At 36.9% G+C, this 15,216-nt stretch overlaps 1 protein-coding gene across 1 annotated transcript in view; it reads right to left on the reverse strand.

Moving 5' to 3' along the window:
* Positions 1 to 15,216, reverse strand: part of DCDC1 (doublecortin domain containing 1) — a 415,749-nt gene that overhangs the window by 185,763 nt on the left and 214,770 nt on the right. Inside the window, exons 12-13 of the mRNA XM_057317241.1 lie at positions 6,185 to 6,286; positions 2,798 to 2,961 (exon numbers count right to left, since the gene is read on the reverse strand). Of these exons, the coding sequence (XP_057173224.1) occupies positions 2,798 to 2,961; positions 6,185 to 6,286 (266 nt within the window). The remainder of the gene's footprint in view (positions 1 to 2,797; positions 2,962 to 6,184; positions 6,287 to 15,216) is intronic.

A 15,216-nucleotide genomic window follows, 5' to 3' on the forward strand; every position in this document is an offset into this window, starting at 1 on the left:
TTTGATGATAAAAACAAAGTATTTAGTCGAAAAAAACAACCAATTGTCTTTCATGCAATTTTCATTTTTAAATGTATAACGACAATGCAATGCACCATTAGTATTCTCTGGAGCTGATAATTAAATGAATTCTTAATATTTGGCTATAAATTACTATTTTTTGTGAGCTCACTAAATGTTATGCTGATTTGATTTTTCATATTACATACTGTTAGGTATTTCGTTTTCTATTTAATATTTGAGAATTAAAATCAAATGGGAAACAGATCTTAAATAAAAACAATGGTAACTGGCATTATGTCAACTATGAGACTTTTTTTTCCCTAAATAGTGACAAAGCCTTGCTATTTAATTTCATAATTATAGGACTCAACCACATCACCTGTGTAGGACTGTCAAAAATTTTTAAACTGAATCTAATCATGAGAAAACACTCAGACAAATCCAGAATGTGGGGCATTCTACAAGAAAAGTGCCTGAACTCTTAAAAAAATTCAATGTCATGAAAAGCAAGACAAAAGGTGAGAGAATATTCTAGATTAAAGAGAACTAAAGAAGATAACTAAATGCAACACATGAATCTTACTTGGATCCTATACTACTAAAAACTCTAAAGCACATTTCGGATAGCTTAAACATAGATGCATATTAGATGATGTTACATTATTGCTGACTGTCCTAGATACTACAATGTGGTGACACAGAAGAACATCCTACTCTTCAGTTACATGATCTGAGCATTTATGAGTGAAACTTTAATGATTGTCTGGAAATAATCTCACGCTTCTCAAAAGAGAGAGAATGGAGATGTAAGAGGTAAAACTAACGAGGCCAACTCTAAACTGGTGAACCTAGGTGAAGGATACATAGGTGTCCATTGTACTATTCTTTCAAGTTTTCTGTAGATTGGATATTTCCCAAAATAAAAATTGGGAGAAAAATAATTACAGGACTCAAAATAAAAGTAGATATTGGCAAAATCAACTTTTATAAAGGGGTAAGCCAACTCCCCATGTCAACACATTAAAATTACTGTCTAAAAATGAGTATCTTTTACTTAGTACATATTGCACATTCTCTCAATATGTTTTAAACTAGATCTAGCAAATAACTTTTAGACATAAATTCCAGAAATCCTAATAGTAGCAAATGTTATAATGGTTTCCTAGTGTTTTATATTGGATTCAAAACCATAGAAAAAATTATTCTATTAAAATAACAATCACATATAAACAAATATACGCTTATGAATTCTTCCAGCTACAATACTCAGTTGATTTTAGAGTATTCCAGATACTTAGCATTTTACTAAGTTATTCCACAAATATGATCCAATAAACCAAGAACAAGTGTTTCATCTTATTAAAATACTGTATTATAACAAACATCATTAAAAACATCAAAATTAGCCATTGCTTTCACTTTAATAATGATATTTAAGAAGAAATTATTAGATACACATTTTATTAAAGCCTTTCTTTGTAATTAGTAGAGCTTGCTAAATTATTCAAGAATCCTTGCCACTGTAAAATTCATCACTGTTCTACCATTATAAAAACAATTCTCATAATGTAAATAAATTATATTTTGAAATCTGTCTACGGAAGAAAACATCATTCCTTACATATATTTTTAATTCTATAAATTACACAGCATAAGAAATTATTACACAGCATAAGAAATTATTAAACATTTTAATTTCCCTCTCCTGGGAGAGAAGAAATAGAATTTTATAATATACTACCTACAGCTAATCCTACTAACTTCTTCCAAAACCTTCATGAATTTGTAAGTAGATTTCAGTATTTGAAATTTTGACTCTTAGAATATATAGCAAATCCAATCAGCTCTTAGTCTGTCTATGCTATTTTTGTTATAATTAATATACAATCAATTATACTCGATAAGCAAAGTTATTTTCCCCCATTTTCCTTATTCAGATAAATAAAGTCTTAAAAAATTTTAAAGTCGGCAGAAAAGTGTGTTTAAGTTTCCTGACAAGCAGTTTCAGAGTTCATCTGGATGTGTCCTGTCAAAATATGCATACATTTCTAAGATATTCCACACAACAGCCCAGCTCATCAGTGCCTGTAGACTGCAGTCTTTCTCTTTTCCCAGAAACACAGATAATTTTATGCAGGAATTTACCAATCTACAAAAATTTACACAATGCTCAGCAATAACCAATAATTATTGTGGAATAATGCAAGGCGCTTTTGAGGAATATAACTTTGATAGGATAGGGCTTACAAGCTTTACCAATTTATCTTTAGCTGTCCTGTCATTGGTGCTTAAAAGGTTAAGACTTTATTTGTGAAAACATAGAGAGATAGTGGGGAATCATGTTGTCTACAGCTTCATAAATCTTGCTTAAGATCCTTTTCAATTACCATCCATTTCTCCTTTAAAAAGGGACAAAAAAATAGAGGAGTGGAAGCAGGTCAGGGCAGTGTGCGACAATGACAGTGTGATGGGCTTGGGCCCCCCGTGGCGTTTCCATCTGCTATCATTAAGGTGACTACTCAGACATGAACAAATCCCACTTGCTGTGCTGACAGGCAGACTTCAAGAACTATGACAAGGCATTAAGACAGAAAGTCAGAGAGAGAGAGAGAGAGAGATGCCATATCTCACAAACAATACTGCCTCACAAAAAAACGCCCCTGAAATTTTATTGGAATTCAAGATTTTTTAAAAAATTCATAAAGGGTGCTACTTGGCTTCTCGACTCTCCTTTTAAATTAGCTTGCCCCTAGAAAGATTGAGGACAGAAAGAGAATAAACACCGTGCTCCTACCTGTATGCTTTACCATAAGAGACCCAAATTTTTTGTTCATTCTTCAGCACAAGTGGATTCTTAATTTCTTGACCATGCTCATTAAAAAGCCGGATTGAAGAAAAATTGAGGCCTGATGAGTTGATAGGAGATTCTTGAAGCCTTTGATGAATCTGGAGAAGTAACTGGTGGTGGGGGAAAATCATGAAGAAGAAGAAGAAGAAGAAGAAGAAGAAGAAGAAGAAGAAGAAGAAGAAGAAGAAGATAGTGTAAAATGTGAACATCTATAACAAACTGTCTCTACTCTGTAACAAATGAATCCAAACAAATGATAATTAAATTCATATAGAATGTTAAAAGAAGTGTGAAATGATGGCAATGTTTAGCTCAGTGTAAAGTAACAAAATGAGCATGGGCTTTTAACCAGCAGGGGGTGCCACAGGCTTGTGATTGAGCTCTGACCCTTTGGCACGGGGACTGAAAGCAGATGTGACAGTCTTACAGAAAGAGCATTTAGCTTCTACACACGGTAACAGTCCTCTTTGATAAGGGTTATGCTTTTCTTGTCTGAGCCACGCATTTTGTTAGGATCCTTCCGGAGCACGTTCAAGTTTTAGAATTGGCAACCTCCCTGTCCCCGACTAACCGCAGATAACCAACCGTAGAACAACGCACCACCTACAGGATTGCAAAAATAAACAGGATTTTCAGCCCATGTTGGTTCACCTACAAGAACTCTTTTTGAATGTAGTTCAGTTAAGAGCCTTGCAAAAGCTTGTGAGCTGCTTCAATAGTGAATGTTTTCAGGTTGTGAGTAAGCCATAATTGAAATGTTAAGTATGAAATGCTGTCATTTAATATTTTAAATAACAGCATTGTAAGTGTTTGCTTCTATCTTACATTTAGGGTTGCTAAATCATCAAGATCTTCCTAATTTAAGGCACATTTAAAATGCAAGTAAATCCCACTGAACTGTGTTACGTATGGAATTTTAGAGGACATTTTTCCTTATCCATCAACTTTGTTTGAATGTTTAGGCCTCTGCTCTTTCCTGCTCTGCACCCCACACTATCCATCACTCTGTTCTCCCCCGAGCCTTCTGTCATCTCTCCCTTGTCAGTTCTTGTGTCTCTCAATTTTTTGTCACTCTGTAATCCCGGCAGGGATGCTGATACATTTGTAGCGCCTTTTCTTGCCTAGCTGCTGCACAGAATGCTTTTTTTGCTCCTTGTATTTATTCCCATGAAGGTATATTGAGAAGCTAAATGCCGAAGCTCAGAGGAAAGAAGACAAAATTGCGATCTTACATATCTCAGTTTCCTCACCTATTGACTATAAACTCTTGTCCAGGTAAAAGATTTTTTTTTGACCAGCAACTATATTTACAGAGCACCTAAGATTTAGGCTTTGTTGTAATTGGAGATAAATACCCATATCTCTGACTTCATCAGCTCTGCATTGTTTTCCTCACCTCTGTGTTGACCAGATTTTTACCCTTAGGCAACAGAAAGGCTGAAAACAATGATACGTTTTTCATTTCATTAAAGTTAATACTTCTCATCCTGCTTAACCAAGTCCTTTGAATTAAAAATAATGATTACTCTTCTCCTTGGGAGTATAATAGTCAAGGTGCTAGAACTCATAAAAATATGAGTTGTTTTTGGTTTTGTTCATTGGAACCACAAATGTAGTTTGAATCCTATAGACTGTTTTTACAAAGCCCCACATTTATTTCTGTGTGATCTCAGACCTTGAGCATATTTTTTGTTGGTCTGCTATTATTTCAGAAAACATGTAATGCTGATCATCTTTTAAATCACAGTGATTTTGTTTTACAGGAATCACCTTTTTTTTGTAAAGGGGAAAGATATAAAAGATTTCAGGCCTGATCCAAGAAAGAAATGTATACACATAGATTAGGAGTCTGTGGCAGAAGGATATGAACACCTGACCACTTAACCAAATTCGTTTTCACAGGAGTAGCACTGCAATCTCTATTTTTTCAACTTGGTGACAGACTGCATTTTAGGTGTTCAAAGATGAGCATTCAACAGCCTATTGGAGGTAAGGGCCTCAGTGCCTTTCATCTCTAGGTCATTGGTTAGGGCTAGACTATGGCAACCAAAAGTTGTGATAATCTTTACCCATTTATTTCTAAAGCTGTCATCACCAGGCCTTTATAGGATAAGAATTTGTTCAGGGACGTGAGAAGAGTGTGAAACATCTCAGGCTAAAGATTGAGACAAGTGAGCACCAAAGGAACAATCATCCTTAGGTACCACAAGGGAATCTCCCTAACAGAGAGCTTTATAGTGCTCCTAATTCAAATTCTCCCCCAGATTTACTTGCATATAAAAGCAAAGCATAGATCAATTTCAGGGTGCCATCAGCCAACGCAAGAACTTTCTACAAAATAATATCTTCCTGTACAAGATAAAATAAATGCCGTCTTTAATTTTAATGTAAACCAAAAAGTAAAACATTCTAAGGTGAGTAAGAGGGAAAACAGGTAGAGAATTCTAGGAAGGCTTTTATACCATGGTGATTCATATAGTCAGGGATGTGATAGTAAAAAGAAACCAACCAAGGCTTTTGATCCTTCTTTCTCTAATCAATCAAGGTAGCATTTCCCATCTCTTCTGGGCCCAGCCAATGATCAGATCAGATGAAAATCTCCTAATTCCATACAACTCTTGTGCTGTATACGCTCCCAACTCTATGCAACTGCGAAGGCCAGGTAATGGATACCACCAAGAAGAGGTGAGTCTGAGCATGCTAAACTGAAGGGGGAAAAAAAAGGAGCAAGTCTCTGAACAAAGGCCAAGGAACAGAGCCCAAAACTCTGGTGTGCGCTCGGGTGCATAACCCCAATTTGTAAACAACAGGGTATTCATTGTCCTTTTATGCAAGACAAAGACCCAAAATAAAGGCCCTGAACGTGTTGGTTCTGCCTGAGAAACATCCCAATTGTCTGGAAAATAAGCAAAGGTAAGAATGCCTAAGATAAACCATATAGATGTGCTTGCAATGAGCACAGGAGAAGACTAAGGCTATTTGCTAGTTGCTCAGAGTCCAGGGCTTAGAAATACCCTCAACCCAGAATATACCCTCCACTGAATATCATGTCACTTCTTTTCACAGTGTAAACAAGAGGGCAATCCCAGAGGCCAGTGTAGACAGATTTCCAAATACAGGCATAATGAAGGTTAAGACACTGTTAAGTGTGTTAAGCTGAGAGCCTAAGAAATTCAAAAGTCAAGCTTGAGACTATCAATCTTTACAGAGCAGCAAATGAGTAATGAGTAATGAGTAATCTTCTCAAAACAACTTCAAAGACGGAATTGTCTAAATTAACTACAAGTAAACTTGAGAGACATTTACAGCCATAAACATAGTCAGTAAACTCACTTTTTCCATCATATCACCAGTTTGAGTTGGACTATTAGACTCCAGGTCTTTTTTGCTGATGCAAACAGAGATTTCTCCAGTGTCTTTACCACTTTCAAATATCTGAAAAATAGGCCCATTCAAAATTAAAAATAAATACATGCACTCACATATGTGTACATATCTTCATACATACATATATAAAGGCGAGTGGTCCTGGCTTTGCACAGTATGGTGGCAACTGAAAGTCATGCATGTGGGAACTGTGCAAAGTGAGGCCTGCCTCTATGAACATGTGCAAGTAATTGGCAATGAAAATCAACAGAACTAGAATAGTATAAGAAAGTCTCGTTCCTCCTTGCAGTTTCAGTGTCTTTAACCTGACTGGCATTCCCTACAATTTTAAAATAGAAGAAATGTGGATGTTAAAGGAGAAATCACTGATTGCATTGGATACTTAAATAGAGCAAGCACCAAAGAAAGGTCAGTTAGCAACCAAGTAGCTAGTTCATTTCATTCTTCTTGAAACACATAAAGCCACGAATTACATGAGGAATCTTTGACTTATACTTAAAATATATCAGCATTCATAGGCTGGCTCAGTCCACAGAGCATGCAACTTGTGATATCAGGGCTTGAGATCAAACCCCACTTTGAGTGTAGAGATTACTTAAAAATAAAACCTTTAAAAAATAAATATAATAAAATACATCAGTGTTCAGCTCATCTTCTGACTCACTAAAAGGAAAGTCAACGTGACAGATTTATTGCATAACAGTATGATGAAGCCATCCATTTTAAGTACACATAGGCAACACATTGTTGAGAACAGAGATAAAATTCTTAACATTGCATTAGGCAACACTTGCAGAGAAAAAAAAATGCAAGCAAGCGTTCTGGTCCAAAGTATCCAAACAAATCAGTCCAGAAGGAGGGATCCACTAGAGTGAACACAATCTGCTAACCACGTTGCGGACCAACATGGGGTGTGCCATTCCATTCACCAGGCTCTTAAAAATAGAAGCAGGCCAAGAGAGGCCTGAGAAATAATATAAATCCTTGCTTATTTTATTTTATTTTTTCAAAATTTCTTTTCTTCCCTTTCTGATACACCTATCATATCAGAGTAGTCATTGTATCTATCTCTAGTGCTATTTCCAGAGAAGATAATTTAGGAAAATACCTTATTTAAAAAGAACGAAAACCATCTGTTTTACTTTTGAGATAGTTTTGAGAGTTATTTATTTATTTATTTATTTATTTTTAAGATTTTATTTATTTATTCGACAGAGATAGAGACAGCCAGCGAGAGAGGGAACACAAGCAGGGGGAGTGGGAGAGGAAGAAGCAGGCTCACAGCAGAGGAACCTGATGTGGGGCTCAATCCCAGAACGCTGGGATCACGCCCTGAGCCGAAGGCAGACGCTTAACCGCTGTGCCACCCAGGCGCCCCGAGAGTTATTTAATTAGTCCTAATCTAGTTTGGGAAATAAGGTGCTTCAATAGCACTTCCTTAGGCTTTGGAAAAAAAAAAAAGAAAGAAAGAAAGAAAGAAAGAAAGAAAGAAAGAAAGAAAGAAAGAAAGAAAGAAAGAAAGAAAGAAAGAATTTTAAAAAAGAGTAATAATGTTCAAGAATTGTAGGTGTTTCTTACATCGAAAACCGGGGATGTACTGTATGGTGACTAACATAATATAATAAAAAATCATTATAAAAAAAAAAAAAAGAATTGTAGGTGTTTTTCTTTTTTCTTTTTTTTTTTTTTAAGATTTTATTTATTTATTTGACAGAAAGAGACAGCGAGAGAGGGAACACAGCAAGGGGAGTGGGAGACGGAGAAGCAGGCTTCCCGCCAAGCAGGGAGCCTGATGCAGGGCTCAATCCCAGGACCCTGGGATCATGACCTAAGCCAAAGCAGACACTTAACGGCTGAGCCACCCAGGTGCCCCATGTAGGTGTTTTTCTACTCAGTGCTTTTTATTGTGCTGATAGACCATGGAGATAGTACAACTAGCAGCCTTGGTATGTTGATATTCTCTACCCTATAACATCTTTTGCTAACCAGGATTTTTTTTTAAACTTCTTTTCTGAGGGGCGCCTGGGTGGCACAGCAGTTGGGCGTCTGCCTTCGGCTCAGGGCGTGATCCCGGCGTTACGGGATCGAGGCCCACATCAGGCTCCTCTGCTATGAGCCTGCTTCTTCCTCTCCCACTCCCCCTGCTTGTGTTCCCTCTCTCGCTGGCTGTCTCTATCTCTGTCAAATAAATAAATAAAATCTTTAAAAAAAAAAACTTCTTTTCTGAGTACATATACAATTCTGAGCAAGAAATCTCTCTACTTTTGCAAGGAACTTTGTAAACCCAACCCAGGGTTGCCTGCAAACCCATGGGAAATAATGTGGGTAGAGAATCTTACTCTCCCAACAATCTCTTCAGAGCCCTTATCTGGGACAGAGGGCTTAAACAACAGTGACATTTGGCAAGGATGGTCATGATTCTGGGTGTTGCGCATTCTGCAAAGTTAGCATTGACAAAATCTCAGTTTGGGGAATTTACGGATGTTCCTTTGTCAAGACTTGCTAGATGTGGAATCAGAGTGCAGAGAATTCTGTTCTAGAAAAGAGCAGCATGAGTGCTCACTGCCAAACTGAGAAAGCTGGCCAACATCAAAGACCTTCATTAGCACACTGCTTCCTTCACTACCAGTAAGAAGTCTGCCCTTCTATATTCAGAAGTATAATCAGAAACAAACAAACAAACAAGGCTCTGGTCTCCAAAATTCCTATAAGGGCATTTAAAAATATATATGTGTTTTAGAGTTTAAGTAAAAGTTCTGGTGTTAGAGTGAAAGAAGGTTTCCCTCCATTAGTCATCTGTATGATGTATTGTTTTCTGTATTTTTACAAAAATAAAAATTCCCCAAGCTAAAATCCTATGAGATTCTGCTTTTCTTAAGGCCCACCTCTCATTTTTAGGGTCTTCATTACTATGTTCATTTTTCTAAAATCCAAGTATTATATTTATTTTTTTCTTCCTTTTCATGAGAAGTATTCTTACTTCCACCGTCCAATGTGTAAACAAAGATCACTCTCTAAACAGAGTTTCTGTGATTGACTAGATATAGAAAAATAAAAAAATAGTCTACTTTTATTTTCCTGCTCCCTGATCCTTGGCTTAAGAAAAACTGACTGCTGTATTGGCTTCCCAGTGGCTTTCTGCATGGCCTCACCTCCCTACAGCTCTAAAATTAAATTCTTATCCTTGGAATGGGATGATGGAAAAAGCTAACTGAGGCTAGTCTTACTAGCCTTACAAGGAGTAAGATAATAGAACTTTTAAAAAAAGTGATCCATATCTTCTTGAAAACATGGTAGCTTATGACTAGTAAAAAAAAAAAACCAAACAAACAAAAAAAAACCTATGAATAAAAATTTACTTCTATGATTAGTTACAAGTAAAAAGTTTAAAGGAGTGTTTTCCATGAACTACCAGTCTTTTTACTCTCCTTCATGTCAATATTGACTTTTCTTAAGCAGGATTAAATTAGATTAACACCAATGTTTTATTGTAATGTTGCTGATTGATTCATTCACTCAACAAATATTTACCGAATGCCTACCATGTGCCAAACACTGCTCAGGTGCTTAAGAAACACCAGTGAACTAAGATTCCTGCTTTTGAGTAACAGAACAAGTAAGTAAATCATAAAGCATAGTCAGGGTACATCCAGGTCTTGTAAGTGCTAATTGTTCATTTTTTTTGTTGTTGTTAAAGAAGGACCACCAAATTATACAAACTTGATAGACCTTCAATAGAATTTGGTGGGCCTTCTTTAACAAAAAGAATGCCAAATTACAAATGTAAAACTGGATTGAAAATATTCATTTAAAGTGAGAAAAGAAATCACAATTTACACACATTAAAAAGCTCACACATAACAAAAATATTACAAAATATTTTCATTAATTAACTATCTAACATACATAGTTTGGCTGAATTCTCTTTGATTAGCTTTCCGTGTGGTAATTTGGTAACATTTTCTATAAGGAGAATAGAAAGATAATTCTTCCCTCCAGCATGGTTAATCAAAAACTTTTTTATTATTGATTAGAAAAATCTCTTTCCATCAAGCTCTATGCTTAACGCAAAGTCTGCTTTGGATTCTCTCTCCCTCTCCCTCCCACTGTCTTTCTCTCTCTTTCTCAAATAAATAAATAAAATCTAAAAAAAAAAAATTTGTTTAAAATAAAAGGGGGCACCTGGGTGGCTCAGTCAGTTAAGTGCCTGACTCTTCGTTTTGGCTGAAGTTGTGATCTTGTGATCACAGGATCAAACTCAAATAAATAAATAAAATCTAAAAAAAAAAATTGTTTAAAAAAGAAAAATCTCTCTCAGCTTCACAACTTTGTTGGTCATTTCATAAAAATATTTAGGATTGATGTCAAATTTGGGGAAATCTTGATCAGGTTTCTTTAAAATATGAGCTGTAAAATGTGGAAGAAGTTCCTACAAATAGTTGGCTTTATTATTTTCACACCATGTTTTTTCTCCACCACCTATATACTTTTGATGCCAAGCACTCTAGTCCATAGTCAGAAAGCAATACACTCTATGGCTAGCAGGTAGTAGCCATCTTCCTGGAAGCTCTTTCCACATCAGAACAGCTAGCACTAACTGAACTATATATACAGGGAAGTGACTGCAAAACACTCATTACATTCCACTATACCCAAACTAAACGTATCCCAACTCAATATCCCCCGCCAGACCTCAAAAACGCATGCAGCCACTTCAACACCACTTGGTATAAGGGAAAACTAGACAGAAAAGAAGTTGGAGTAGAAACAGATAACGGTGTCAACCAATTACAGTTAAGATATATTTGCAAATTTTACAGGAACACGTGGCCATGTGCACCCATTGCTGGTGTTTCTCCCAGGGTTTTGGAAGGGGCCTAGGCAGGGAAGGAACCCTGAAGCTTAAGTTTCATTAGCTTCATGGTAAATGCACCTCTGAGATTGTTAGAAGGTAGTAAGTATTATCTAAAAAAGGGCAGGGGATTTAGGGTCTGGGATCAGGGAGTGTGATGGGCATGGTAAACACCATATGAAGCAGGTGACTGGAAGAGGCCTTCAGGAGAGGAAAGATTTGAGTAAGGACTTGGCAGGGAGAGTTAACCAAGCAGATAGGCTGGGAGAAGGGCATTGCAGGCAGAGGGAGCTGCGTGAGCAAAGAAACTAAGGCAGGGATGCAGCCAGTGTGTTCTAAAAACTGCAAGAAGACTAGTGTTATTGGAGCAGGGTGGTAGAGGGACATGGAGAATAAGTAACATGAAGTTAGAGGGTTAAGGGATTGGCAGAGAAATGGGGAATCTTTGCAGGGTTTACAGCAAAACAGGATCTAACTTAAAAGGATTTATTGTGGCTGCTGGGCAGAGAGTAGAATGCAAGGAGTAACAGCAGTATAAAGAGTGGATGATGGTGGCTCAAACCAGAATAGTAACAGCGAACATGGTGAGAAATGGTCCATTTCTATTGCTTATTTGTGTATTAGCAGGGTTGGGAAATAAAATTTGTAGCTAGGCTAATATTTCTGAAATATGATGTCTGTGCCTATGGGTATAAATAAATCAAACTAAATATAACTGTTCATATGCAGTATTTGTGAAGGCAGAAAAATAACAACGAAGTACTAAAAGGATTTTATTTATATATACAGTAACCAAAACTTAAACTTTATGGGGAAAGATGACCTGAGTGAGTTTTGACCTAAAGTGGTTCTTGACAGGTTTGCCCGGCATCATCCATCATATCTATTTAAGGACTTGTATAAGGTCTAGTTCAGTGCCATTATCCAGCCTTTAATACTATAAGTCTGGTTAAGAGCTAGCTGTGGAGGAACAGCAGGTTCCCAAACTCTCCATAACTGCTGGGCAGACCACCCAGGAAGCTCTTCTGTGCGTGAGTAGAAGGCCAAACACCTAAGCTCCAAAATACCTCAGGATACAATGCTGTCAAGAGGCAATAATAAGAAAATGACACTGCAGTGTGTTGCCAAAAGTTTGGAGGCTGTACAGTAACAGGATTTACTACTAGAGGTCCAGTGAAGAACAGGAATATAAAATAGCCACACAAAAGTACTTGGCATATTTCAGGTGGCTATAATTAAAAATGTTGAAACAAGGTTAACTGACACATTGTTCTGGATTGTGATTCCCAGAATGCAGACTCTGAGGCCAAGATATATTCACAGGAAGTGGACTGGGGAGCCTTCTCCAGAGCAACACTGGTGAGGTAGTGAGAAAATCAGGAGTGGGTAGGTGAACATGAACTGTGATGTAGTTGCAACAGAGGCCTCTGGTGGGAGCCCTAGAGCTCAATGGCCAGCCCTTCGGAGACCTCCCCAACTGAGGCAAGGAAGCCCTGTCTTTGCACCGTGTGGGAACCACATGTTGGCTGCAGGCTGCCCTCAGGATGTGGGCCTAGTCTTGGGAGAAGCAGTTCTTTTACACAGAGGGCAATTGCCCAATAGGAATATAGCTGTGGCAGCTGAGGGGTGGGTATCTCTGTCTTGCAGAGGGGATTCTGGCAGTGTGGTTCAGCACCCACTCCACACATGCTCGGTGATCCAGAGTGCACAATCACACACACGAAATCACTCAATACTCAAAGCAACCACGTTTTACAGGGACGTCTCGCAAAGGTTAAATGACTCACCCCGGGGCAAATATACTCGTAAGGGGTTAAGGAGACCTTCAGAAATCAAATCCTATAGAGTTTTTAATTAAAATATCAAAGTTCACTCTTATTTCTAGTATTAGAGACTATCATAGGACGAAATTTAATATGAAAAATTTTAAGGACATAGAAAAGTATTTTACAGTAAAAGGTTTTTTTAACCTAAGTCAAAGAACACAAAAATTAAAATGAAGTATTTGTCTTATGTGAGACGCTAGTTAGCCATGAAAAAAATCTTTATCCAATCAGAATTCAAAATCACATTTAGAGATAGAAAATCAACTTTAACTGAATTAACATTATATGTACATTAAATCAAATAAATGTTACGTTTTTCATGTTTATAGACTTGCAAGATGATTTTTAGAATATTCACATTTTCTATATTTTCTCAAACAGCAAGTATGTCTAACTTAAATATTCAGATAAAGTGATAATCACAAAGCAAATATTAAAATAATGGGGATTCAGGCAATGAAAACTTAATAATGAATTAGTATGTTTATACTACATATACGAAAAAGTGTTTTAGTGCCTAACAGATGTCTTTAACTAGTATTTAACAGGTAAGGAACCAATATGTTTGTCCCAGGAGATAAAAATACACTTAAGTGGAAACAAATTATATAATTGTTAAACTTATCAGTCTCAATGGTATCTGGACCAAAAGTCAAATAATATTTTGAAGCCCACTCAAGGGATACCCAAGAAAATAATTTATTTTAAAAGAGAAACTTTAAATTTCCTCTGTAAGTTGAAGCAGAGCCCACCATTTAGCAGATATAAATTGGGTGACTGCCTATGCGGTAGGATTTTAGGTGACAGCCAAAAGACTCTGATCCCAAAAATATCTCTCCCACCAACTTGTCATTACTGGAAATGCCACTCAGAGATTTACTCCTTTGTCATAATTAAAATACCACAGAGGAAATGATATTCAGCTTTATATGTTATTGATCCTTTGAGGCTGTGATTTTCAGTCTCGGCTCTCTGGAATCCCTCAGCAGGCTTGGGGGTGGGGGGGGGAAGGAGGGCAAGAATGGAGGTCTGTGGTCCCAAGTGGAAGAACAAACCTGATGTCTGTGGGGGCAGCCACCATCCTGGCTTCAAATAGGGTAGAACCTACTTTCATTTATATAGTAGATTCCAAAAGGAATTTTAATCTAAGAAAAATATATTTTTGTAAACTGTCTTAGCTTGAAAAAAAGTACAGCATGCCCTTTTCAAAAGAGTAAATCTTGAAAAAAAGGTGGTAAATGAGAACATGGGGTACCTGACAGTCTAAATTGTGGGTTTGAGGGGTGGGGGTAGATGAAAGCCAACAGAGGGTAAGGGTGGAGAGGCCTGCAAAATGGCCATCACAGGCTTCGCAGTTAACCTGAGAGCAGGACTGCATTCCCCTGCCTTTAAGCATTTAAAGTCACAAATCAGGGGTGCCTGGGTGGCTCAGTCCATTGAGTGGCTGACTTGATTTCAGCTGAGGTCATGATCTCAGAGTCATGGGATAGAGCCCTGCACAGGGCTCCCCACTTAGCAGGGAGTCCGCTTGAGATTCTCTCTCCCTCTCCCTCTGGCCTTCCCCCCTCTAAAAGAAATAAATGAATCTTTTTAAAAAGATAAAGTCACATTTCATTGTTTTGTTATAATATTTCTTTAAAACATCTTCTCTCCCATCCCATTTTTCTAAGTCTATTGACAAAGTAAAATTTCTAAAACTAGGCGAATGGTCTACAAAAATATTTTCTTTGTATCCAATTACAATTCTCACTAAATTCAAGATATGAAAACGTTCAAAATTATCTAGATGACAGTGGCAAGGCAAATGTGCTTGCCTGTCATGTCCTAATAAGTAATTTCAATAAGCCCTTTATACATGAGGATGTTTCAAGAAGAAATGAAACAAGAATCTCACTTTGTCTAAATTAATTTAGTGCCTAAAATTGTATTTAATTGGGATTAAAATATCATGTATGTAGGTCCTGTCAGTAGTTGGGTATAATACAATATGCTATATACCAGAACTTGGTAAATAAAGGTTTTTGGAAGCTCCTGGACTCAATATATTTCTTTTCAAAGAAAATAAGGGCTTCTTTTTGATGAGAAAAACACAGTCACATCCCCCAAATTCTATTTCACTTGGGGAAATGAACATCTTAAGATTAAACATGAGCTAAATCATCAGACTTCCCCAAATTCCCAGCCTCAGAAATCATACTTTCATCTTTGGATAGAGTGCATGTTTTAATGCTATTCAGTGTCTTTTCAGAATATATCAAATATGCCTATAAATTTAATTTACCCCTTAATATGAATAAGTA

This window comes from Ursus arctos, unplaced genomic scaffold, assembly GCF_023065955.2.
Source record: "Ursus arctos isolate Adak ecotype North America unplaced genomic scaffold, UrsArc2.0 scaffold_23, whole genome shotgun sequence".
In the NCBI taxonomy this organism is placed as follows: domain Eukaryota; kingdom Metazoa; phylum Chordata; class Mammalia; order Carnivora; family Ursidae; genus Ursus; species Ursus arctos.